The 26,834-nt window shown below is 38.6% G+C and overlaps 1 protein-coding gene across 1 annotated transcript in view; it reads left to right on the top strand.

The window, feature by feature from the left end:
* Positions 1–26,834, top strand: part of jade2 (jade family PHD finger 2) — a 458,373-nt gene that overhangs the window by 416,530 nt on the left and 15,009 nt on the right. The window contains 1 exon segment of the mRNA XM_030154999.1: positions 5,394–5,525. Within this exon segment, the coding sequence (XP_030010859.1) occupies positions 5,394–5,525 (132 nt within the window).

Genomic DNA, 26,834 nt, shown 5'->3' with positions numbered 1-26,834 from the left:
AATAACTTTCAACATGAGGACCTTTCTGAGCTTCCTCCTAACTCAGCCAATGATCCAGCACAGACCTGGAAATAAAATTCTGCTGCACTCTTCACACCTCATTCCATCCCATTTCATCTTCCTGATCAGCATTCACGCTGTCAGTCTGCACATCATTTCTCCTCCCATTTTAGTTTTCATTTTAGTGTTGAAATAGAGTTACAGCCTGAGATCTGTCGAACCCTGTGAAAACATAAATATGCAGAAACAAAACTTTTTAGAGCAGAATAAACACATACATCCTTTTGTTAAGTATCATACCAATATTAAATCACATATACAACCTCTTTTCTCATGTGTTGCTGTTTAATCCTTAGAGTCAACACACACACAGTTGGGTCATCTCAGTGTGAAATCTCTTTCTGGTCTCTCTTAGCTCCATTCATGCATGTCGTGCTCCTCCATGCTAAAGCAAGCATGAGGACAGCCTACTGCTGGCTATGACAGCCACACACACACACACAAACACACACACACACACAGTCCATACTGTCCTCTGTGAACACATGCCAAATAACACTCCTTATCACTGAGGAAAGGATGCAGGATGCATTTATTGAGCATTTGGAAAAAGTAATCTGCAGCTATTTTGATAATGACTTAATCTTGTTGGTCTTTTGCCCTTATCTGATGGTCTGCTCAGTGAATGAAACATAATTTAAATGCACCAACATTTTGAAGACAAAACAATAAATCATCAAAATAGTCACCATTTCAATTAATAAAGAAGTTGCAGCCCCACTAAAGAAAAGCAGGGTTTATTGGAGTTTTAAAAAGTTGTTATGAAATACTACTGCAGCATCTGGAAACTGTTCACCATAGTCTACTGTAGATGTGTCCAGGTTCTTCCTTGTGAAGGCCCAAATCTTAAACTGGATGGAGAGCTGACAATGGTAAGTGAAATTACACGCTGTTAACAAGGGTATGCAACTTGGAGAGCCGTAGAATATAAAGGTCAAATATCTATATTGTCTGTGTGTGATTAAAACAAATAAATAAAATATAGCATATTTGACAAAATACTGTTAAATTAATCTCTGCAAAAAAATGTAGAAAAATCAGAATGCTACAATAAAATAAAATATTGAAAATAAAGATAAAAAATACTTTATGTACAAAATAGAAGTATCACAGTAACACATAAAAATAAGAAGTTACTGTTGAAAATAAAAGGATTACTATGTATTAGCTTGTTTAAAGTTATGGTGGTTGAAAACAAAGGCGGTATGGGTCAAACGTGGCCCATAGACCACAAATTGGTCCTCTCCTCTTCCAAAGTGGTGGAGAACGGACACATCTGCTGATAGAAAACAAAGAGGGGAAGAAAGGAAGAAGCAAACGGCTGGAAGCATTGAAGAGTTTAGACCACTAATATTTCTGAATATCCAAAATAAATTCCAGTACATTTCCACGTCTTTGTATGAAACACAAAAATCTAAATGCTACACACACTTAAGTACATTTGACAAATGAATCCACAAACAGTAACAGAGAAAGTTATAATTGATGTCAGATGGTCCAGTCCTCTGCTTTACCCTAAAGGGGTGTCAAACATGCGACCCACAGGCCAAAACTGGCCCACCAAAGGTTCTAATCTGGCCCATAGAATGAATTTGTGAAATACAAAAATTTTAGATATTACCGATCAAAGGTGTCAAAATCATTTTAGTTCAGGGGCTACATTCAGCCCAATTTGATCTCAATTTGTTCGGACCAGTAAAATACAATTATAATAACTCCAAATTTGCCACTTTAGTGTAAAAAGGTAAAATTATATGAAAAGCTATATTTTTACAAACTATCCTTTCACAAAAAAATGTGAATAACCTGAACAAATATGAACAACATGAAATGGCTTAAGAGAAGTTTAATTTTAACAGTATTTTGCCTGTTACTAATTGTTTTGTGTATTTGTAGATCCACTACTTTTCTTTTTTTTTTTTCTTTTAATTCAGGTTGTTCATGTTACTCATATTTTTTAAAGGATAGTTTGTACATGTAAACATTAATACAATTCAATTTCACTTTTTCACTCTAGAGAAAAGTTTGGATTTGACATTATTTATAGGTTATCATGCTATTATCCTACTGGTCTAGCGCACTTGAGATCATTTTTGGCCGAATGCTGTCCCTGAACTAAAATGAGTTTGACACCACTACCCTACAGTAGCTGCTGAATGATACATACATACACTAAGACCATAAATTGAGCTTTTTAAAATGTACTGTAGCTGTAATGAATTGCCTGCAAGTGCCACCTGCTGTAAAAATGCCAAAATGGATATACACGAGGGCAACACACAGCAGCAGGAGAGTTAGTGAGGCACACAGTCAGGACTCTGTTGTTTAAACAGCAGGAGCCAGTTACAACAAGACATCCCAACAATAAAGGCTTCCCATGCTACACTATGGGAGTGAGGTAATCACTGTGCTATATATGTGTGAGTCTGTGGAGTGTGCAAGTGTCTACTTCACTTCCTCATAACCTCAGTGCAGACATCTGTGTTTGTGTGTCTGTTTATATAGTTGAACTATATAAATGACTGTTTTTATTGAAATCATGTCAAATAATATCCATTCATGTCATTTTGTGACCACATGTAATCAGTGCAGGGTCACAGACAGCAGAGGAAACAGACAGGTTCTGAAAGTTAGCGTTTTGGCTATATATCAGGTAAGTTACTCTAGGAATACTGTGCAAAAAAATTTATCTCGTCAGAAAAGACTTAAACCTATTATCAATCATTGTCATGTAAAGGAGAATGTATTGATAGTTATTATTTGCTCAAAAAGTTCCTATAAAATAAAAATCTTTCTATATTATTTTGTAATTTTTCTTCTATTTTCTGTTAATATTTTGAAAAGATTTTATGTACAAATCAGCATTTTTTTAATAGCGTCCGCATCATGTGACCCACTCATGGATAGTTCTAAATACTACTGTGGATGAAGTAAGATATCTTTATACTGTGTGTACATATTCTATTTTACAATTATGTTTATTTTTTTTAAGTATGAAAATGTACTCTTCATTTAGCGGTAAAGTTTTATGAAGGCATGCATTAATGCTCTCCGTAAGCTTTGACCATATGCATTGTAGAAAATACCTGTGTTTTCTCGGATGTTTCCTTTTCTGTGCATTTTATGTTTGTGTTCGTAACAGTTTTCGGTTTCTGAGAATGGATCTTTTTGGACAATGTGTGTCAGTGTGCTCCTACACCTAAAAACACAAAGCACTGGTGTGTGCATACAATGTATGTGTATCCTGCATATTCAGGCATCATCTCACAGTGTTGTGTTCATGTTACTAATAGTGCAAACATTCTGAAAGTGGTGTCAGTGTTCATTTCATACAGACAAAGGTAACTGTGAACTTCATAACTAGTTGTTCAGTGTGATTTCTGAGGTAACAGGCTTCATTTATCAAGTTACATAAACATCACCATTACTCAAATAATCACCCTATTAAACTTTTACAGATACAATACTTGACAGTTTTGTGGCCATTTTTGAGTTAAAGGATTTGTCAAATTGGAATAAAAAGGCTTAATATCTAACCGACATGATAAAGGACATCTGATGTTCATCTACTGCATTAAAGTGCAAACAAGTTAAATTTTTAGCTTACCGGCCGACAGGCCGTAAGCTATTGTCGTCATGCGACATCCGTCGTCGCCTGTCGTCGTCTGTCGTCCATTACAAAAATTTCAATCGTTTTCTTCTCCGAAACTACAATTCCAATTGACTTCAAACTTGGTATACAGCTTCTTTATGATGATATCAACAAAAGTTAGTGAAATTATTTGGATCCGGATCTGATTCTGGATTTGGTGCGACTTTGAAAAATTTCCCCATTATAAGAGATAGGAAGTGGATCACTGCAATAACTCAGTAAATATAAATCATATCAACTTGAAATTTCTACAGTCCAGCCCTGATGGGGAGATGACCAAAACATAATGGCCACATGCTGATCAGGGTCTTCTTCTGGATCCGGGAACTGACGGAAAATTTCACATGGGCTCTTATGGGGAAAAAATTTCAATTGTCTTTTTCTCCCAAACTACAGTTCTGATTGACTTCAAACTTGGTATGCAGCTTCTTTATGATGATGTCAACACAAGGTATTGAAATTATTTCGATCCGGATGTGATTCTGGATTTGGTGCGACTTTGAAAAATTTCCCCATTATAAGAGATAGGAAGTGAATTGATACAATAAATCAGTAAGTATCAATGATATCAAGTTGGAATTTGAATTTTTTACAGATCTGATTGGAATATGACCAAAACATGGGCTATTTCTGTAATATAATAAATACACATAACTGGGTGATAATAAATGGCATCTGGATACATTTCCCAAAGCCTTTAATTTGGCCAGTAAGCTACAGGGCCATTGGTCCTATTTTTCTCACACGTCTTCAGTTCTGCCAAGGAGAGATGTTTTCTGAGGGCTTCCCTGCAGAATTAAATCTTTAAGACACTCATTTGGCTTCAGGGTCTCAGAGACAAGACATACACCGCTGCAGTTATTTCTGTCTCTGGAGACTTAGACGTTGGCGCTACTAACTTTCTGTATATTTGAGTGTGTGTGGTGTAACTTTCCCAGGTTGCATTTCATCATCTCAATCTACAGATCTGCTTTAAACCAGCTTTTGAGATTTATTTCAGATTTTGCTCAAATTTAAACTAATAGATAAGGGGCATATGCTCATCTATCAACTATCGGTGACATCTTTATTATGATGCAATTTAATTTTTAATTTATTAATTGAACAACCAATTACAAGGAACACAGATAACACATACAAAGAAAACAGTAACATATATCCTACCAATACTATGAGGTTAGGAGTTGGTACTAATAGTCATCAACTAATTCTCTCCACAAATCAACTCTTTACATTCACAGAACCATAGTGGACGGAACTCCTATTTTCCATTCCTTTTTACTGATTCCCTGAAAAATTCTTTAAAAATTCAGGATAGATTTGATCGGAAACATGTATATCATTTACTGGGACTCATTTATTTTCTGTGAAAATTATCATCAGAGAACTCAAAAAGTATCTACAAATTACTTTGGAGTGATTAAACTGTCAATTTGTGTGGTTTTTGTTGTATTTATAAGTAATGTAAAATATCTAAATAATAAGCTACTGATAAATATATTTTTCACTAGATATGTACAGTATGTAAATTTCTGTTCAATCCAATATTTTACTGCTTTTTCTCTCAAATCCCACCTAAAAATGGCTCTGATTCTGTGACACTTTCTAGAAAAATCCAGCTTAAACCAAGTAAATAAAAGACAATCCCTAACCAGAGCTGGCCTTCTGTGTCTCCCTGCAGAGAAAACCCAGAAGGGAGAAAAGAGGAAGCAAAATGGAGTGAAGGAGAAAGGGAAGGAGAGGAGGAAGAATAGTCCCGAGAAGAGAAAGGAGAGATGGAAGTCAGAGAACGGCTCCCTGCTTAAAGAGCTAGGTACATTGTGTGTTTGTGTGTGCTTTGTATGTGTGTGGGTGGATGTACGCCCTGCAGCGTTTGCACTGTTTCCAAACTGATCAAATGCACCTCATCCCCTAAACATATGTGCCCATAAGATACATCCTGCTGACAAAAGGTTGCATTTCATTTGAAGCTTCAGCGCATCAATAATTTATGTGAGGCAGTATTTTTAATATACAATCTCCTCAAACAGCCATAATGCAATAAAACACTAAGATATTTTAAAATCTCAGGGTATGTTGGTTTCATTTTGCCTGATAAAAACTTTATGAGACTGCTGATGTATCTAAAGTGCTGCAACCTTTTACAGAATATTGTCAACTATGATCAGCATGTTTTTCATACTGCTGTACATTATTCTGTATTTTGTCCCACATCCTTCATACCTCACTGCTGTCATATGTTCATACTGCATTCATGAGCGCAGGGAAGCTATCACACGTCATGGTAACGTCCAGGGCTGGTTCTAGCCTGTCATATTAGGGTGGGCTTGTTGAAATAACAGGTGGCAACTTGGTTGGTGTGTACAGACAATAGCAATAGTGGCCTGAAGGCTCACAATTTGAATTGCAGTCCTGATGGCACTAGTTTATGTAAGTATAAGAATCACTTTGTTGATCCCCAAAGAGAAATTCAATTGTCAGGCAGCTCATCTGTGTTCATTTACTCTTTAATATAAAATAAAAATGATTTTAAAAGTCCTTCGTGCATATTTCTTTTCATTGGATGAACTTAGAAAATAAAAGAATGAATACTAAATACTCCTAAAATAAATTATTCTCACTGTGGCCAGAATTTATACAAAAAGAAGGCAGTCTACTCTTGTTCAAACTCAGACTGAAAAGTGTCACAGATAGAACAACCGCATAAACAACTGAAACTGGGCCAAAAGTAAAAATAAAAAAAACTAAATTATATTTTTTCATATTTCACAAAGCAAAAAAGTCTTATTCAAATTCAATCTGAAAAGTGACAAATGACAAAGAGAACAACAAATCTTTATTTTTTCCATCTAAAACCCTGAAATTTAGACTCAAATGTCAGTAGAACTATATACATATAGACCATCATGACAAAATTATTATAATATATAATATAATTTAGAGAGAGATCATTTGGCCCTCACTCAGTTTATCTCCCTTCCTTGGGTGACGGTTGAGAGACTGTGTGTGTGTGTGTGTGTGTGTGTGTGTGTGTGTGTGTGTGTGTGTGTGTGTGTGTGTGTGTGTGTGTGTGTGTGTGTGTATGTGTGTGCGTGTGTGTGTGTGTTTTTTTTACTGGCACTGTGTATGTTTTTTGGTTTTAGTGGCGTTGTGTTGCCCAATGTGTGTGTTTTATTGGCGTTGCTTTAGTCAGTACGAGGGCCGTTCAATAAGTTCATGGCCTCACCCAGAACAGAACAACACAGACTGATAATTTATATTTTATTTTTCAACATAATCTCCATTTACAGCAATGCACTTGGTCCATCGATGTTCAAGCATCACTATCCCATCACAAAGAATGTAACGTCCTGTATTATAACAACCAGTATTTCTGGGTGAGGCCATGAACTTATTGAACAGCCCTCGTATGTGTGTACATTACATGATGCGAGTGGCTGGCTGCTCTGCAGGAGCCCAGAGACAATGCTCAGCCCAAGAGTACATCAACAAGCCACAGATACAGTGAAACTCCGATAGAGAGAATCGCGGTATTAAACAGAAACCCCGACAGGTGCAGCAGTGACCTCAATAGGTGCAGGAGAGACCAAGGAGGGACGTTTAACTCCCCACAGCCCAGAAACAGACTGTGAGCTGCTGTATGAGTGAATGAAGTGCTCAGGAAATGCAAAACAATAATGACACCTAATCACTGACAGAATAGGGCGGGCTGTTGGCTGCCCATCCCATCGCAAATAAGAGCCAATAGTAGTGTAGTCTGTTATGTTTTTCTATTGGATAAACGTTTTCCCTTAACTTTCGATTGGGTGGGCAAGACGGACATTTGGGTGGGCTTAGCCCACGCCTACCGCCGGCCTCGGTAACATCTCTGATAGGAGCTGATGTCAGATCAGCACAGCAGGTCTGACCTGATACATGACAGTTTACAGCATAATGTCACAGCCACAGACAGAAGAGTCAGAAGAGACAATGAACCCCCCCCCCCCCCCCCCCCCCCCAAAGTGAATCAAACAAGTGAATAATCTGACTAATTTCTTCTCCATCTGTGAGACGTGATTGAAAGGTGACTCGGACCAGCCCACTCATGTCTGCTGTACAAATTTCAAGGCTGCTAAATGTGTGAGGACTCAACAATAGTGCTTCTGTAATTTGCAAATGATTCCATCAAAGGAATTAATGTTTTGGGTGAACAAGTTGAACTGAATCACTTCCTGAAACAATCTGTTTATTTTTCATGTCTGTTCAGATCTCAGTTGGTTTAAAACAAATATTGCAGGAGGAAGCATGTTTAGAGATGGGTTCTATGAAACAGAACTAAAAGAAAACAGCACCGGTTATTCTGCCTAAAGCAAAAGGGTTTGGAGACTTCCTTAAAGTGGCCAATTCGAAAGACTATAAACATGTATTGGTTCTCAAAATTATTAAAGGAAGAGGAAGAGCCAGTATTAATCTTTGTTATTGATAGTAAAAGATGGCAGAGAACGTGTCTTGTCACTGCTGATCACCGTCACTGGTGTGATGATGTTTGAGATTAACAATTATCTGCCCCCCTACAAGATGATCCATTTGCTAGCATGTGACCCTCTCTTCTGAAGGCACATATTAAAGTATAACTGTGCAAACAGATTATACTGTGTGCATGTGGTCGGTATTTAGCTGACACAGATTGCCTTACAGTGTGGAGATAAAGGCTCGGCGTCCCCCTACAGGAAGCTTGATTGGCTGTTGATGGACACATATTGGTGGCTGTGATGACTGAATCTGTGGCTTTTAAATAGTCAACATGAGACAAGCCACCTGCCTGACTATTGAGGTGCAAATGAACATTTCAGAACACTGACAGCCTCATGAAAGTCGGAAAGACAACTGACTCTGGTAGTTGTTTTTTGTTTTTTTTTTTTATTTCACAATGACATTTGTTGGCTAATGACTGGGGTTTTCTTTCTTTCCACGGAGTAGAAGTGGTGTTTTGAATCAGAGTAACCCATGACCATGCTAACAGGGTCAGAAAGTAAAGAGCAAGTATTTGTCCTTATGGTCAATCTCTTAATCTCTCCATCTCTTTTTGTGTTTCCTGACATCATTGAAACATCTTTTCACATTCATCTCCTTCATGGGATAGTAGAGCCATGACACTTTGATGGGAGTGGGTTGATTGTGGCAGAACAGGAGCATGCTGTCAGGATCAAACACAGAGTTTCCTCCTTTCCCATCCCCTCTGGTATGTCTTTTAAGATAGCATGAACATAACACTTCTTAAGGAGAATAGAGTAATTCCAAAAATTTGACAGACACAGATAAAATAAGTCATCAGTCATCAAACTTTAACCCTGTAGTCCCTGAGACATTATTTTAATGAAACGAGCTGCTTGGAATTTGCGGCTGTAGAAGTATCATAAAAGCTGCTGTGAGTATGTGCTTGTGTTCCTTTTCTTCAGTCGTTTTGCTTTACTATGTGTTTTAGGTGTCAAACCAGGGTGGAAAAACAGAAAAAGACAAAGAGAGGAACTGAAGTTTTACAGGTTTTTACCAAATAAGGCACTCAGAATGTACATCAGTAAGAGATTTAGGATATTTTACAGAACTGTGAACTGTAACACACTGAATAACAAATATTTGAATTTTGGCCCAGTAGTTTTTGTTTTGTTGCTCTTTTTTTTCTAAATCAGTCCAGCTGCTTTTTGGCACCTAGTTGAACTCCAAAACAGCAGTTGCACGGGTATAACTCGGTAAAAACACAGTAAAAACAGAAATAAATAAAGGAAAACCACAACACTGCAAACAGTAAAAACAAAAAACAACAAGGAAAACATTGTTTAAAAAAAAAAAGTCCAAACCGTCTATTGTGATTGTGAGTCGGTCTCACTCACTGCTCTGTGTTGTCAAGGTCTGTTCTTTCAGCGCATTTTGACATTTTTCCTATTGAGCAAACGGTTGAATTTTATGAATATTTAAAATAAATCATACATTCAGAACGTTCACCGCAGACACACCAGGGGCTACAGGGTTAAAGGATCTTCCTAAACTGCTGGTATAATAAAATAACAAACTTTGCCAGGTCTATTTTTTGAAATTATTGTTGCAAATTATTGCAGATATTGCTATGAATACAGCGCAGAATTAATTCATGTTGTTTCTTCATGATCAGAAAAAAACAAAATACTATATATGAAAGGATGCCTGACTTTTTGCTTCCGTGTCGAGCCCGATTACAGCAGTAAAGTCATGCCTGATGGAAGTGTAGGAGTGAAGGTAATAGTTAATTAAAACTATTAGTCATATATTTAAAGGCCCAACCTCTAAAAACCCCTGTAATCAGCCAAAAATCTTGGACCACAGGGGAGATTTTCAATGGCCTATCAACAGAGTCCAGAGTATTATTGTGTCCACTCAGACCACTTGAATTACATTATGCTGAATGGTCAGTGTATGTTTTTTGGCCAGTGATACCAGAAGAATGAAGGCACACAAAAGCTTTTTGTCTTCTTCTTTTTGTCTTTCTTTTCACCATAGCCTTCAATGTGTTACCTCTTGATTCATCTCCCAAACCAATACTTCTACCCAATTTTCTCAAGGTTGCAACCATCTCTGGTGCACCTCTTTCTGCCACACCTTGTTGTCTTACTCAGCGTTCCATGAATGGTGCTCTGCGAACACCCAGTTTTAATCCTTTTGCGACCCTTTGCGTGGTGTGAAATTGTTTTTCGGGCATCCAAAGCCTTTCCCTCAACTGCAGGATAGACAAAACTTACATTTGCTCAACATTTGCTCAAGTTATCCTCAAAATAATCCCTGCTTTTGTTGGTTTAATATTTCAAGACAAAGTATATAATCTAGGTTATAATATTACACAATGGCTCTTTCAACATTCTAGAAATGAGTCTGTTTTTAGGGTAAAGTAAAGCATGTGTGTTATATTGACTTTATATTGTTCAACTAAACTATTGAGCTTTTTACATTATTCTTAGTATTTTATTGTCTGCACAGATTTTGTTCTTCAGTGACAGAGTGGAACGTTGTTTTGGTGTGTTTTGAAGCTCTGTCATGTTCTTTTTCATGGATCATAGGAACAAATTTTTACCTATTACACTAGTGCTATGTCTAGATATAGGCTTTTCATGTCTCTTCTTGTCTTATGTCAGTTTCTAGCTAACTAGAAAGCTAGCTATAAAGAATTAAATCATGGAGGATGTTGTCTTCCATGTAGCTGAGCTGCATTTACTTCACATACATACAAGTCAGATGAAAGGAGGATAATTGATATTAGAGAGCACAATTAGTCATCATAGCTAATTTTCATGTGACCTTTCAGATATTAATCTTGTACCTTAATTGTCTGTGCAGCCTAGAGCACAGTCTCACTGCAGAAATATTCATAACTTAAAAGATTTAGGTACAAATAAGCAAAGATTATGTAAGAATAGAAATCCACCCACCTGATGTGCTACATAAAAAGGCTATTCACAGCAGAGGAGCTTGTTTTTACAAGAAGCCTTTGTTTTCTATTTCATCCACCCACATAAACATGCAATATATCACAACTTAAGTGTTTCTTTCCTGTGGAACAACTTTGCATATGTTAATTGTATTTCTTCAAGCAAAACATTTCTGTTTTGCTCTGAAATGTTAAAGGTTAATGTGATGTTCTACATTTATGTATTCTGACATATTCCTTCATTTAAGTAGCACATACAATTTACTGATGTAGAGTTTGTCAATTTTTTCTTTTGCTGGTTCATTCTGGTGTAGGAGCTCCAACCAGTTTGTTTTGTTCAAAGCAGCTGAACCAGCATTTGTCATTACAACAGGTTTGGTCAAGCTAAAAAGTGTCCAACACCAGCATCATGATGGTGACAGAATCACTACAGTAAATCCAAAATGTTCTACACCATTAAAAACAACAGGGCAATGTAAACACAGTATTAGTATATTGTTACTTATATTGTTTGAGACATACTAACAGAGCAGCTACCGTAGGACAAACCATTTGTAAAGCTGTGGCCACATGTCTGTAGAAGGATGTACAAACTCAACGTGTTTTGAGGTGATGACAAGTGGAGTCCTGGCAACTTTAATGTAGTTTAATCTAATTAGAGTTTAACTAAGTAGTGTCTAAAAAGGTAGATGAGACAACATGTAACCTGTACATGTAACATGTATAGTATGTCCTATCTCCACACTTTATTAATAATGATAATAATAATAATGGATTCGATTTATATAGCGCTTTTCTATGAATGCATACTCAAAGCATGTACAGTGGATCCATTTTTCATTCACTCACACATTTACACTCTGGTGGTGGTAAACTACATATGTAGCACAGTTGTCCTGGGGCAGACTGATGGAAGCATGGCCATACCAGCCGTACCAGCGCTATTTCACTCCTACCTCTTGTCATTAGTTTGCATTTATTGATGGGTGTCAAACAAGTAAGACATACTTTACTGCTACCTAGTGGATGAGAGTCAAGACACATTCATTCAGGCATGTTTCTTCCAATGGGAGAGTGCACTGAGTAGAAGTGTGACACCTAGTGTTTAACTTCCTATCAAACCTGCCCAGCTTTAAACTGATGCACTGTTCTGCTGCAAGAAAACCTTAAATGAGGATTAAACGTAAATTAATATACTCATTCACATCTGAAAATAGGGGTATGCTATTACTGTTGTTTGAATACACTATAACAAGTTTTACCCTTAAATAACAGTAAAATACTGGCAGCTAGAGTTGCCAGCATGCTACTGTTATTCTACAGTATCTCTACTGTAATCTACAACTACAGTTTCTTACTGTAAAAAGTATTACGGTACTGGGCTGTATATAAGGTTCCTTTTACAGTAAAATACTGTTGGCCACAGTTGCTGCATTTTACAGTAACTACCGTATTCCAAGAAACAATATATTACTTATTAATATTAATTAATTAATTAATTATTTAATATAATATTTACAGTATAACACAGCAAAAACCTAGGATTTTAACATTTCAAATTACATTTTAAATTACAAAATCATGAACATACCTAGAAAAAGCTCAAACAAAAGATGACCTTATAACATTGAGCTTTTATTAAATTCACTGCAACAGCAGCAAGCATTGAGATGAAGCTTGGTTGGAGGCCTTCACAGACAACATGGCTTTCAATGCTCATCATCCAACTTCCAGATGTGACTTCATCACCTGCAACTGATGGAGACAAGAATTGAGGTTAATTTCCCAAAACAGTATCAGATATATTGTTTACCAAGAACCTATGTAGTCACTGTATGGTATGAAAATTGGTTATGATGAACCCAAAATTCTGAGTAATACATTTATTCTATACTTTTTTCATACTTTATTTAAATTTGGTATCATAAGTTATACTGCTACCACTTACGGCTATTCTTGTCTTACAGTGGCGAGACACTGTCATGGAAGGACAAAAGCAATTATTTTATTACACGGATATAGACAGACAGCTAATAGGCAGACTGAATGACAGACAGACACAGACTGACACATACACACATAAACAGATACATACAGACACTTCCCCAGCAGTCTTGGACTGGCTGGAGGGTCAGGGTGAGCTCAATATCAGCTGCAGTGGAAGACATTTGGACAATGGTATATCAATTATGAATGACACTGTGTTTATAGAGCTATAAAGCATACAGACATTAAATAATGTTACACATTCTATACAAACTGCCCAACAAAGAGGGAAAAATTAGCCTTAGTCACTTACTTTTATTAAAACAGTGGTTAATTATATCAGTTAACATGGATGTCCAAGTTAGTAAATTCCACTTTACAGATTTAATGTCTTAGAAATGTAACCCTGGGGCAGCGAAAACCACACAAATTGACACACTGTTTAGTTTAACTGTGTCCATTTCGCAGCTAGCTAGTATGCTTCAACTTAAATTAGCTGCATTTTAGCTACATAAGGCTAACACCCCGAAATATGAAGCAGTATTACACCGCCTGTTACACCGCGCAAGTTGCATCCGGTGTGAACGCAGTTTATGGAAGCAATTTAATGTTTAATGAACCCAAAATGCCACAGCATGGTGATAGTTACATTGATAAAATCACGTACCTTGATAAATGAACAACTGGAGCAGGATTGAGCGATGGCAGTGTTGGTAGAGAAGGATGAAAGCATCAGGTGGCCTCTGTTCCAGTGCTGTATAGTCCGGGTGAAAATAGTCGTTTTTTCTGTATTTATTTTTTTCCTTCTGTTTCGTAAAAGAACCACTAACCTTTGATGCAGCAAGTCTATTGTTAACATTCGTTAGATTGAATCTTTTTCTAAATGAGCTGCTGGGACTTGATGCCAGATGATTTTGTTCAGACCAGTTCTGGGTGGACAGCAGTGGAGGAACTGAAGAAAATACTGTATAATACTGTAAAATTTTGCAGTAGCTTACTGTTTTAAATTTCCTCCTTAAAGACCTCATTATTTACAGCATTATACTGTATTTACAAATAGCAGCATGATACTGTACAAAATTTACCGTTTTTTATTTACAGTAATTTGTTACAGTGTACCGTTTGTCACATAACACATTATCCTGCTGTTCAAGTGAACTACTTAACCTTTTTAGATAAAGTACTTGGCTTATATCTTATATTTCGTGTTTTTTGTTTTGTTTTTTTATAATATTGAGCAGAAATAAATCTTTTAGTTGACCCAGTAAACTGTAACTTTTCATTCTTGGTCATTCTTTCAGAAAGCAAAAATTTCTGTTCAAAATCAGAAAAAAGTGACAAGTTTAGAGAAGTGGAAGAGTTAGATGTGTTGTTTAATTGAAAAGAGGCATAATTTATCAAGGATTTGTAGCACCTCAATCCTACAGCAATTCCTACAGCTACATGTGACAGATGGGCGTCTATGACCCTGGTTATACTTAATTCTAAAATGTGTCTTGGACAATCAGATTAAAAGAGAAACATTCTCGAAACAAAAACCAAGAACACTTTGTGATCGATTTACTTAAACCACTTTTACTGTGGTAGTCTGGGACACTAGTGTGTTTACACTGCAAAAGCCAAACTCAACAGTTGGAAACCCTCTAGAGGCATTAGCCCTTGAAACATGGTTTGCTTTGGCCAGTTGTTTGGTTAATCATATGGGATTCGTGCTCAACAATCAACTGGTCTATCTCATGTAGAATGTTTACAGGGAGTAATGCATTTAAGATGCATTTGGATGTCTTGATAGAAATACATTCTCTATATGAACTTTTTTGGCCTCTATCAAGTTCTCTTTGAAGGATTGGCAGCCAAAACGGTCCTCTTTGTGCAACCCAAACATGGGTCAGCAGTGATGGGATTGTTTGTTTGTTTGTTTGTTTGTTTTTCTCTCTCTCAATTCTACTGAGATTGTTTTCTACTTTGCTGAAACAGTTAAGTCACATTGTTGTCAACAGGTTGTTGTCAAAGTGCATCTCTGTGAAGGCAGCCCGGGTGTCCATCTGCCTGCATCTTAGTGTAGTGCATGTGTAATTTATCTGCAGAAGCTAACCCTTCTAGCATCACTGATTATATCAGACACCCTTGTCCACACAACCATGATGCAGTCTCTCACTGTCTGTCATTTCCTTAGTTAACCAGAGCTGAATATAACAGAGCCAATAGCGTTTTCCTGTTGAAGTGAATGTTATCAATAAACACAGCAATGATAACAGAGGACAGGAGAGTCATTTGGCTCTGCTTCACTTGTTTCCTGTTCTGATGTTATCTCCCCCTCCTTTTCTATTCATCTCTTTCAGTTTTTCACAGTACATCTGTCTCTGGCTTTGTGTTACAACACTCTCTCATTCTATTTATCGTTTTCCTCTGCCTCTCTCAGTCTTTCCACCTGACTGCTGAGGGATAAGGATGAAGACTTGATGTTGGATAGATGCTGAGAAATCATCACTCATATCATTGTGTTTCCATGACAAACAAGCCCCCTGTTTATGTGGTGTCTTTTGTTGTGTGCAACTGTGTCATTCATCTGCATTTGTGTGTGCATGTGTGTGTACACACACATTTTCCTTTCCCAGCATGATCCTGTCTTTGTGTATTTACATAAATATATATTTATCACTTGAGTCTCAAGTCGCGGTGTGTCATCTGCATGTTGTGTGTGTGTGTGTGTGTGTGTGCGTGCGTGCGTGCGCGTGCGTGCGTGTGTGTGTGTGTCAAGCCATCTGTTCTCTGTCGGGTCTGGTCCTGATTCCCAGGGCTTTGTCTCCCTCTCAGTGTTCTGGGATCAAGAAGACAGACATGTACCATAACTCCTTCTCAGATGCACTGTCCCCTATCCCCACTGTTTATTATCAGGGCCCATATGCTAGCACTGACTGGAAAAGATGATTGTTTTGGTGTTTTTTTTACAATATCTCCCTCTCTTTGGCGAGAGTGAGTGAGCTTCACTCATTTATTGTAGTTTTGTTTTAAATTATTTTTGTCATTTACAGCTACAGGCAAGACATGTAATATACACCTTGGGTAAAGGTAGCCCAGTCAACTACAAGGCTGTCCCACTGTTGTATCATCAGGTGCATGAGAGCTCTCTTGTAATTATTTTCAACTCTTTTTTTTCACAAAGGGATTTACCCACAGTTCATACTGCTGTGATGTCAAACACAGATTAGCCAGGGAAACATATGGGGGTTTAGTGCGTGCTGGTGTTAACATGAGATTTGTGTTGGTGTGTACTGTGTAGAAATACTAAAGTCCTTAAATTGCATCTTTCCTATGTTAGCTGACTGCACTCCATAGTTCATGGAAAATCAGACCCACCCAGATGCCATTGGTGTCAAACCTTTGGAATTTCGCTCTTACCAAGCATACAGACAATGGAGACAGCTGTTTAGACAATTTAGAAACTGATTTAGTTGACAGTTTAAATTTTTCTTGTTTGTTGTGGTTTTGGCAGAAACATATGTTTATTTACCCTTATCCACTGTACAATACAAGAGCCTAGAAAATGTTCAGATTATGCAGTGAGTGTCTTGTTCCTAGTTCCATCATTTGGTGGAGTACTTTGAACCTGTCACACTGAATCATTTACCAAGTGATACTGATGGACTCAGGGTTAAGTGATTTGGTTTTCGGTCGCAGATTGAGATTGGGAGAGTCTGGATGTCTGAACTGGTAAAGATGTTGATCCAGACATGTCTCCAATCATAAAGATAGTGCTGTATCATCTGAATCCCTTGTTGCCCAACAAGGAAGACACTGCATCCTCATTTGTCTAGTTTGCAAATGAGCACCATAACAAAGATCTGACCTTTGGGAGGAATGTTCTCTGATTAGATCACAAATGGAAATGTTTGGCCTTAATAATCAATGTTATGTGTAGAAGATGAAGGATGAAACCCATAGAACACCATCTTATTTGTGTACAAGGGTGATGGCATATTGTGGAGTTTTCTTCTGCAAAAGGGACTGTTACACTTAATAAAATTGATGGAATGGTTTGGACTTGGCTTGCAAAGCAATGAATAGGCCCAGAGCAAGAAAAAAAAAAAAAAACTTGTTTGGTTTTTGAGGCACTTTCTAAATTAATCAATGTAACATACAACACACCAGTCTAACTGACAAATATTTTGGGGATTAATGATATTTTTATGCTGATGGAGAAACTTTAATATGCAGAATCACATCTGGATCGTGAAAGCTGCATAGCGGTAGCTGTTTCACTTGTCTTGGTTTAATGTTGTGGATATTCCCTTTAAGAAGCACCTAGCACTAGAGCAGCTATAGTGCCATGAGATACAAGGAAAATTAAGTTTCATTCAGGCAGCCAAACATATTCAGGACTTAAGTGTGAGATCACACATTTATCCATATAGTTGTGATTGTGTTAACATATAGTTATTGGGAAGGTAGAGTTTGTTGGTACTAACAGCTGCAGTAGTAGTATATCCACTGTTAGCACTTGGAATAGTAGCAGTTATGGGTAGTTGGTAGTAGGGCATTAGTGACTTTAGATTTTTTCCGATCAACTTATTTGCCAATAAAGTCGAAGTCGAGTCAACTATTCCTCTGTTGATGTCATCACATTGACAGCGGAGGAAGAACACCGACACACAGCCATTCAACAATGAGCAACTTGTACTAAAGTTCATTGTAACATTAACAATGTACAGTAAAGTGCAAAATAAAAAAAACTTGCAAGACACAAGCATCAACAGTCCTTCTCAGACATTTTAACCAAAACAAAACATAGGCTAACACCTTGAATTTTTTTTTTAAATTTAAGTGAACAACAAAAAGTGGGAAAACATTAAGACAACATCAGCCCAGACGCACTGCATGTTAGAGAAAAGAGCACATTGTCTTCATGAAATAAATTAACAGAATAATCAAATCACACTAGCTGTCCAAATTATTATTCAATATTGGTCTTGCTTGCATGGTTCACAGAACATTACTTAGACAATAGTTTTTCTAGATCACAATCAGTTTAGTAATCCTACTCAGAGTCGTCTTCTTCCTTCAGTCTTGGCCTTATGGGGGGTTTTTTTCAAACTGCTTTTGTGGAATTATTTGACCTGCCCTGCAAATAAAGTGACATTTTTTTGACCTGCACCAACCCGACCCGGGTCCGCTGATCCGCACATCACTACCTTGCACTTCATGTTTTCATGTAGAAAGATGAGAGTATCGACATGCACTGAAGGAAGGTTTGTGTGCTGTCGGGAGGGAGAGAGAGAATAACACATGACTAGTTGACTCCTCCAAAGTAATGTCGACTTATGCCACAGACATCAGCGCATCGACAAACTGGCTTTTCTGTTAATGCCCTAGTTGGTAGTTATACTTGTTACAGTAGTTCTAGTTTTTAACAGTTATAGTTCATTTTGCTGTACATCCATGTGTAACATTTGTTATTATTTAGTACTATATAAATAAAATTTGATTGATTGGCTTAATTGATTGATTGAGTCTCCTGACACAATACAGCATTAAGAGTAAATGAAAATGTTTTTTCAGTATAAAAGAACTGATGGGTTCATTTCACTTTATGGATGCTGAGCCTTTTATTCTCTGAGCCATGAATGTGTCTCTGATTTCACCCTCATTTTGAGTACTTAGTTTGCTTTCTCTGTTTTCAGCCTGCTGCCCCTCTTATCTTCCCCTCATCGCTCTGATGGCTCTCTGAGTTGCTCTGTTGCTCCTCCTGCACCTTTACTCTATTTGAGCTTCTCTCTATTTATCTGTGTGTTTCTCATAGTTACCAGGGAGACTGTTGTCACCCGAGAACAATCATCAGACTGTAGTGGGGCTTCAGAACGAACTGTCTCATAGTCAGGCCTGGTGTTAGCTGAGCCATGCTGCTAGCACATTCCTTACCTTGCACTGCCGTAGCAGCACTGGCTAGCAAATATCTGCTCTGTGCCACAACATCAGCTGTTCTGTAAGGACCTTTGTGAGCTGTGTGACAAAACAGAAGACGGATCATTTACCAAAATGTGTTTGTCACCTAATCCAACTTGAGAGACTGAGACAGTTTTATTTGTGTCTTTGGTTACTTAGCACTAGCCTGGCATCCCATTTGTTTAGCAAGTGATGTGTAGCCAGATGAGGAGGAGTAAATGTCGTCACAAGCCTAAAAGACACAGCTCCACTATCAGGATTTTTTTTTCCAGCAATTCAGTTTGGATGGAAATACATCATTGTATGTCAAGTTTTCCTGCTGAATAAAATACAAAGAAAGTCTGAAAAGAAGTTTATAGCTGGTATCCAGTATTAACCTTCTAAGACCCAGAACAGTAAAAGTTTTGGCTTTTTTACATTAAATGATTGAGGACAAAAATGCATTGTTGGGTCTCAAGGTCTCAACAGGGACTGTGTGATCTGACCCAAAGATCATTACATTACAGGTGGTATTTAGAGGTAAAGGAAAGGTATTAAAGTATAGCAAGTTTTCCATGAGGTCTATGGAAGACTGATGACTTTTTATTTGTGATTATTTACATTTTTGCGACATTCTGATTTGGTATTATTACAGTATTTTGACCACATCTGTGACAGCTTTAGTGAAGTAGTTTTTCCAAATGTGGTTATTAAGACCTGCCAAAATCATATTAAGATGTTTTAAAATCAACACCATGCATTTCCTACTGCTTTGTTTTCTCAGTCAAAACAATAGCAAAAGCCTTGAGTTGCTGAACATTGCAGATTGACCCCAGGCTTACATTATTACCTTTTACACTGACTGAACTGAACACTCAAAGCATTTTGCTATGAGATAATCCAGTTTAAGTGCACTACATTCAGTTTTATTCTCACAGTACTTGACAAAGGACAAGAAATGTTAAATGGTAATGTTAACTTATTAAAGGAGATTGATGAGTAACTAAATGAAATAACAGTGAGTACAAGGAGTACATTTATAAATTTCTCTGAATTTGAACATTGCTAGAAACATTTGATAAAAGCACACAAATCAACAAAAGAAAACCAGTAATCTAGTTGAGTTAAGATGATTTGACACAGTAATACTGCACTCTTTTGATCGTTTTTTTTATGACTTATGGAAACTCTGTGACAGTCTTCAGGAGGATTTTTCACTCTCAGCGTTGAAAGGTATGCCACACAGTTTAGTCCACTAAGCTTAAACTAAAGCAGCTCAAATGAACAGACATGCAATAAAAACCAAAATAAAGGCCATGATATACAGTATATGTTGAAGCTTATTTTGAATGCTCTCTGTAATGAATATGCTTTGCAATACGTTGAAATGATACTTTGCCCACTCACTTATTTGACGATGTTGACCTTAGTTTAGAACAATTGCATCGATTTTCCACTAGACTACATTAGTTTTAGTGTAGTGAGGTGTAAAGTACTGTAAGTATCATACCAGGAAGCATGCAGCAGAATTAGAGCTCGGTGTTATTTTTGGTTTCCTCCTACAGTACCTGCCTGAACTCCCTCCTCTCCTCTGTGACCCCCCTCCCCCGCCTCCTATCTTCTTCACACTTCTTCACTGTCTCCTTTTTTCCCTTCGTCACCTACTCCCTCCCTCGTTGCTCTGCCGACTCCTGCAGAGACATGCTGCGTCATGGAAACGGCCAGCTCTGTGTGTGTTTGTGCGTGTATTTGTGTGTGTGGAAGCTGGTGTTAAAGCACCCTAACAGCACCGCCTGCTGTCCTGCTTGGCAGATCATTATAGCTACTAAAGATTTACAAGGAGGCTGCAAAGACTGTAAAGAAAGAGGAGAGAAAAATGCTCATACGTTTGTCCTTTTCATAATATGGGTGTGTAATGTGTGTGTTTCCATCCTGAATATTATTGGCATCTTTGATGACGTTTGTATAGAGGCATGGGAATATGGTGGAATCTACTTGTTCTCAGAGGTTTTTTTGGACATTATTTTTGCGTTTACCACATGATGCAAATTCTGGTGTGTGAGCTTCTTATAATTTGGTATTTTACATGTGTTATATCACCTAAATTGCACTCAACACAGTCTTTCACACCATCATAATGTGATGGTTTTAGTTTGTGGTTGAGAGTAAGCCAATATGTGTGTAGCCATCTTGTCCTTTTTTCATAAATGCTCTGTGTTTCTTAATAAGCAATCACAACTTTGTATATGAGTATGAATCCTCCAATCTATTATTATAGATATACAGGAATTCTATCCATCTGATATTTTTGTCTATCCCATTTCTCTGACACTTTTCACCCAATTCCTTTCAAACTGGACACACATGTTCTTTACCACTACAAGAGGTGCAGAGTGCAGTTTAATGGCTGGCTTTCAATTTTAGAATTTTGTTCTACATTTTTTAAAATTTCAACTTAGACAATTTGTCCAACCCATTTCTTGGCCACAATTCACCCTTTTTTTTTTTCAAACTTCGCACATCTTTCTCCCAGTTTTTGCATTTCTTACAAATTATTTGAAGTTTTTACCCATCGACCAACTTCGGGCCGAAGGGGTATTGTAATCGTTTTGTCATCTGTCCATTCGATAACGTAATCGCAATATCTGAAGAATGCATTGAGATATCTGCCCCAAATTTATACTGTGGATGCATCTTGACGTGGAGCAGAAGCCTATTGAAAATAGGTCACCATGATCTACTTTTTCAAGGTCAAATGGCAATATGTCCTGTCAACGACGTAATCACATTATCTGAAGAATGCATTGATATTTCTGCACCAAATTTACACTAAGACAATCTAATGTAAATTATAGGGCAGTAACTTTCAACAGAATCTATTTATATGTATTAAAATTTATCAAAATTGTATTAAAGTGCACAACACATGTTATAAAGATTGAAAGTTAAAAGTAATCCCTGGGTAGGCAGGGTGTCAATGAGCAGGAGGGGAAAAGTGTTGTGCGACTGTGCGGGGGTATTATTTTTTCAGTTTTTCTATTTTTATCAAGATTACAGTAACAATCCAATATGAGATTGGCACAAACTTTTGACCACCGACAACTGTGTCTTGAAAATGAGACCAGTATGAGTGTATCTTGCAGCGTAATGGATGGCTGGTAGAAGCTGACTCCAGAAATGTCAACCTCTTTCTAGAAATATTGAGTCATTCTCATCTCATTTACTTCATATGGACCCTTTAATGTAGTGTACCGATAGTGTACCGATAGACTTTTTGTAAAATATTGCTCTGTTAATGAGATTTTAAGGCTAAAAGAAAGTTTTGACATCTGTTGTGTTGCACTTTAACACTTACTCCCCTGCTCAATCAGGCCTTTATAGCTTTTGTTAATTGAATAAAACATGTTTCTCCCTCCCAGGTAGCTGTACTGTAGTGTTTGTCAAGAAGGATTCTCTTATGCAGTTGTTTCTTTAAATGTACTTTTTCCTGAGTACAATCCATTAGCTAAAGTGTGCAGTAATTTGGTTTTGGTTGGGGAAGCTGGCAATAATATCTTTTCCACTTTATACATAACCCAGAGTTACTTTTATCAGACACAAATGTATCTGTTACCGTTAGTGATGTAAACAATTAATCGACTAACAATTAATTGTCAATAAGAATTTGCTCTATTAAATTATTAATTGTCGGTTAATTGCCCTTTTCCGCCCGTCCACACCTGTCCGAAGGCTGCCGGTTTGTTGTGACGCTGCGGATAGGATAGCCTGTCATCGAACTGGATCATGGCATTGATGAGTTAGAATGTCTGTATGGACATGGTGGAGCCAAACACAGACCAACCGTCTGTTTGCGGGAGCGGTACACCCCCGAATAAATACACGCACAAATGTGGGGTCGGTATCGGAGTGTTTTCCCTGGAGGTTGGTGTAGTCTACAGTCAGTGAAAAGTTTCACTTTCACTTCTGCGGGGGCACGGACTGCCTCGTACCCCCATAGTATTAGAAGTAGGACAGAAAGTGATGCATGCACGCGCATGGTTACCAACCAACACGCACGCATCCCCTGGCCTTACTGTGCGCGTGTGAGTATCACACACCCCCGACAAACGCACGCGCATGCACCCCCACACACACCGGCAATATGCACACGCGTGCACCCCCCCATTACACACCTCCACATCAACAGATGAATTCCACAGGAAACACTGACTGTATCCAATGGTTCAATAAATCAATCATTAAGAAATATGACATGGTTTTATCATGAAGTATAGAAACAATATTTAGCTTTTATTCTTATAGACCGTCTTGAAAAAGAAATTCAGGTTCTCAGGAAAATTGCCACTTATCAATTAATCGTTAATCGATTGATAAGGGCAACCAACTAACGATTAATGAGTTAATCGATAATTTGCATCCCTAGTTACCATTCATCAAGTATCACTTAGCTGTTTTTAACGTGTCAGTGTTTGCAGAGTTGTTGGTATTTTCAGTAGATGAAGAAGTAGGGTTTTATCCATGGATATATTAAGGGAAGTGGATCTGGAACAGCCTTGTCAAACAGTGGCCTGTTTCCCCAGAGGATACTTCAGCCCTGCAGGCAAAAAAAAATCCCCAGTGGCCTGAAAAGCATTTTCCCTGTTGACCACAATGATAGAAGAGACACTTCTAAAACACATAAAGACTTTATAGATTCTACTGTTTATTATCTGTTTTTATAACATGGAGGTGTTACATTTTTAAACTATATTTTAAAACCTTGAATCGTCACCTTACCATGGTGGAGTTTGAGAGCCTTAATCACCCTAGGAGCTATTTTGTCTGGGGCATTTTGCCCCTGGTAGGGTCTCCTATGGCAGCTTGGTCCTAGGCGAAGGCCCAGACGAAGAACGGTTCAGAAGGCTCTTCATGTCAGCTATGGGTGGGCGATATGGAAAAAATAGCACATCACGATTTTTAAAAAATAAAATTATCTCAATTTTATCACAATTCTTTACACTGATCTTTGAGACTAATTTGCAAGTTTCTGAACAGTGCAACCAAACAATTTCCCAATGTATCGCCCTTAAAGAAAAAATTAATTTAGCCCAAAGAACCTTCCAGAACATTTTTAATTTAGTTTGTGCAATTTTGCCAACATGTGCCAAGAACATAAACATATGAAAATGTAAACAACACTCTGATTAAATGCACTCTTGAACATAAAACCTAAACTGCACTTGGTTTTTGAGGTAGCTTTCAATAAACATGAAAAGTAAAAAAACAAACAAACAGAACATACAGAACAAAATATCACTGAAGAACCGCCTGTTTCCAATAATCCTCCAGGTTTACAGAACAGGTTGCTGGTAGCTCTGGTTTTTCAACTGGTCGCTAATCAGTGTATTTTGTGCTCTTGGGTGGAAGAAGAAGTCCACAATGAGAAGAAGAAGAATCCAGACACTGCAAATAAGGATCATTGTGGAACGTACTTGCTTCTCTTCTCATAGAGTGCCTTTACTAAATGCTTGCTTTAAAGTTGTTTGCTTTTGTGTAACTCTACTTGTTGCCTCTGGCTGTGGTGTGGCTAGTCTTCTAGTTCAGTTTGATTCTCATACTGTTTGGGATGCTGTCTCTTCAGCTGATTGAACAGGTTTGTAGTGTTGACATATGTTATTCTAAGAGTATAATGCAACAGACCTGTATGTGGAGGACGTGGAGGACTTGAGTTGTGCCCCTTGAGATAAAAGTTTCCAAAGATAGGGAAAAGGGAAATGAACTGCACAGAGTCAGGCATACTGTGTGCGCACTGTGAGCGGTGCAGACTCCGCGCACCCTGTCCACAGACGATTGAGGTTACGTGCAGCATGGAATACCCCCCCTTATAACCACCACCAACCCCGCTGCCCCTTTGATTCCATGATCTCCCTCCTTTGGATCATCGATATGTTCTAATCCTTCATGAGCTAATATCATCATATCGCACACCCCTAATGTCAGCTAATGTCAAAAGAATGTGTACCTAGCCCGGAGGGTTACTAGGGGTCTGCCCCGGAGCCAGGCCTGGGGTTGGGGCCCGTGGGCGAGTGCCTGGTGGCTGGGCCTTTGCAGTTGGCACCAGGACATCCTAGGTTGCCGGTCAACGATCAAATTTGTAGTCATATCATCAGACCTGCGGCCGTATGTTCTGGACACTCGGCTGAAGAGAGGTGCGGAGCTGTCAACCGACCACTACCTGGTTGTGTGTTGGATTAAGTTGCAGGGGAAGACGCCACACAGACCCGGTAGGCCCAAACAAGTAGTGTGGGTCTGCTGACGCCTGGCAGAAGAACCTGTCAGGTTGATCTTCAACTCACACCTCCAGCAGAGCTTCAACCATGTCCCGAGGGTGGAGGGAAACATTGAGTCTGAATGGGCTTTGTTCCACTCTGCCATTGGCGAGGTGGCTATGGTGAGCTGCAGCCATAAGATAGATGGGGCCAGTCGTGGCGGGGCCATCAGGCAGAAGAAGGAGACCTACAGGGTGTGGCTGGCCTGTGGATCACTGGAAGCAGCTGACTCGTACCGGCGGGCCAAGCGGTGTGCTGTAGTAGTGGTCAGTGTTGGCAAAAACTTGGGCATGGGAGGGGTTTGGTGAGGACATGGAGGAAGACTATCAGCTCCAAAGAGATTCTGGCAAACCATCCGGCAACTCGCCCACACTGTGTATAATGGGGACGGGGAGCTGCTGACGTCAACTGAGGATATAGTCAGGCAGTGGAAGGAATACTTTTAGGAGCTCCTCAATCCCACCAACATGCATTCTGTGGAGGAAATGGAGTCGAAAGACCAGGAGACGGATGGATCAATCGCTGGGGCAGAAGTCACTGAGGTAGTAAAACTACTCCGTTGCGGCAGAGCCCCAGGGGTTGATGAGGTCCACCCTGGGTATCTCAAGGCTCTGGATGTTGTAGGGCTGCCTTGGCTGACAAGCCTCTGTAACATTGCATGGACATTGGGGGCAGTGCCTTTGGAGTGGCAAACTGGGGTGGTGGTCCCCATCTTTAAGAAGGAGGACCAGAGGGTGTGTTCAAACTATAAGGGGGTCACACTCCTCAGCGTCTCCACTAAGGTCTACACCAGGGTACTGGAGAAGAGGGTACGGTTGGTAGTTGAACCTCAGATTAAGGAAGAACAATGCAGTTTTTGTCCCAGACGTGGAACCACGGACCAGCTCTATACCCTTGCTAGGGTGCTGGAGGGGCATGGGAATTTGCCCATCCAGTTCACATGTGTTTTGTGGATTTGGAGAAGGCATACAACCATCTCCCCAGGGGCATTCTGTGGGGGGTGCTCCTGGAGTATGGGGTGGATGGCCCCTTGCTAGTGGCCATTCACTCCCTGTACCGTAAGGAGTGTGAGTCTGGGGCTCGTTTCTGCACTAGTTCGTTAAATCGTTAAATCCCTAACCCTAACCCAGCGCAACGCAAAATGCGTCTATTTAACACATTTTGTGCTATCCCATTTCTGGGCTCGCTCTTTGTTTGTTAACAACTAACGCAACGCAAAACATGTTTGTACGTTAGTTCGTTAACCACAACGCAAAATGCGTTATCCCGTTTCTGGGCTAGTTCATTAAAAGTATGCACTTGCCCACACTAAAGAGCTTATTTTAATGCGGACCTCAGAAGTCCGTGTTAGAAGGAGGATGTATTCTTGTAGCTTCATTTCACTTCACTTCTGTCATGTATTTCCTTTGAAATATTATTTACATTTGAAAAAGAAGATTTTTAACACAAGTTTGACAATATCTTTAATAAT

The sequence above is a fragment of the Sphaeramia orbicularis genome, chromosome 14 (genome assembly GCF_902148855.1).
Source record: "Sphaeramia orbicularis chromosome 14, fSphaOr1.1, whole genome shotgun sequence".
In the NCBI taxonomy this organism is placed as follows: Eukaryota; Metazoa; Chordata; class Actinopteri; order Kurtiformes; family Apogonidae; genus Sphaeramia; species Sphaeramia orbicularis.
This window is presented reverse-complemented; position numbering and strand designations above follow the sequence as displayed.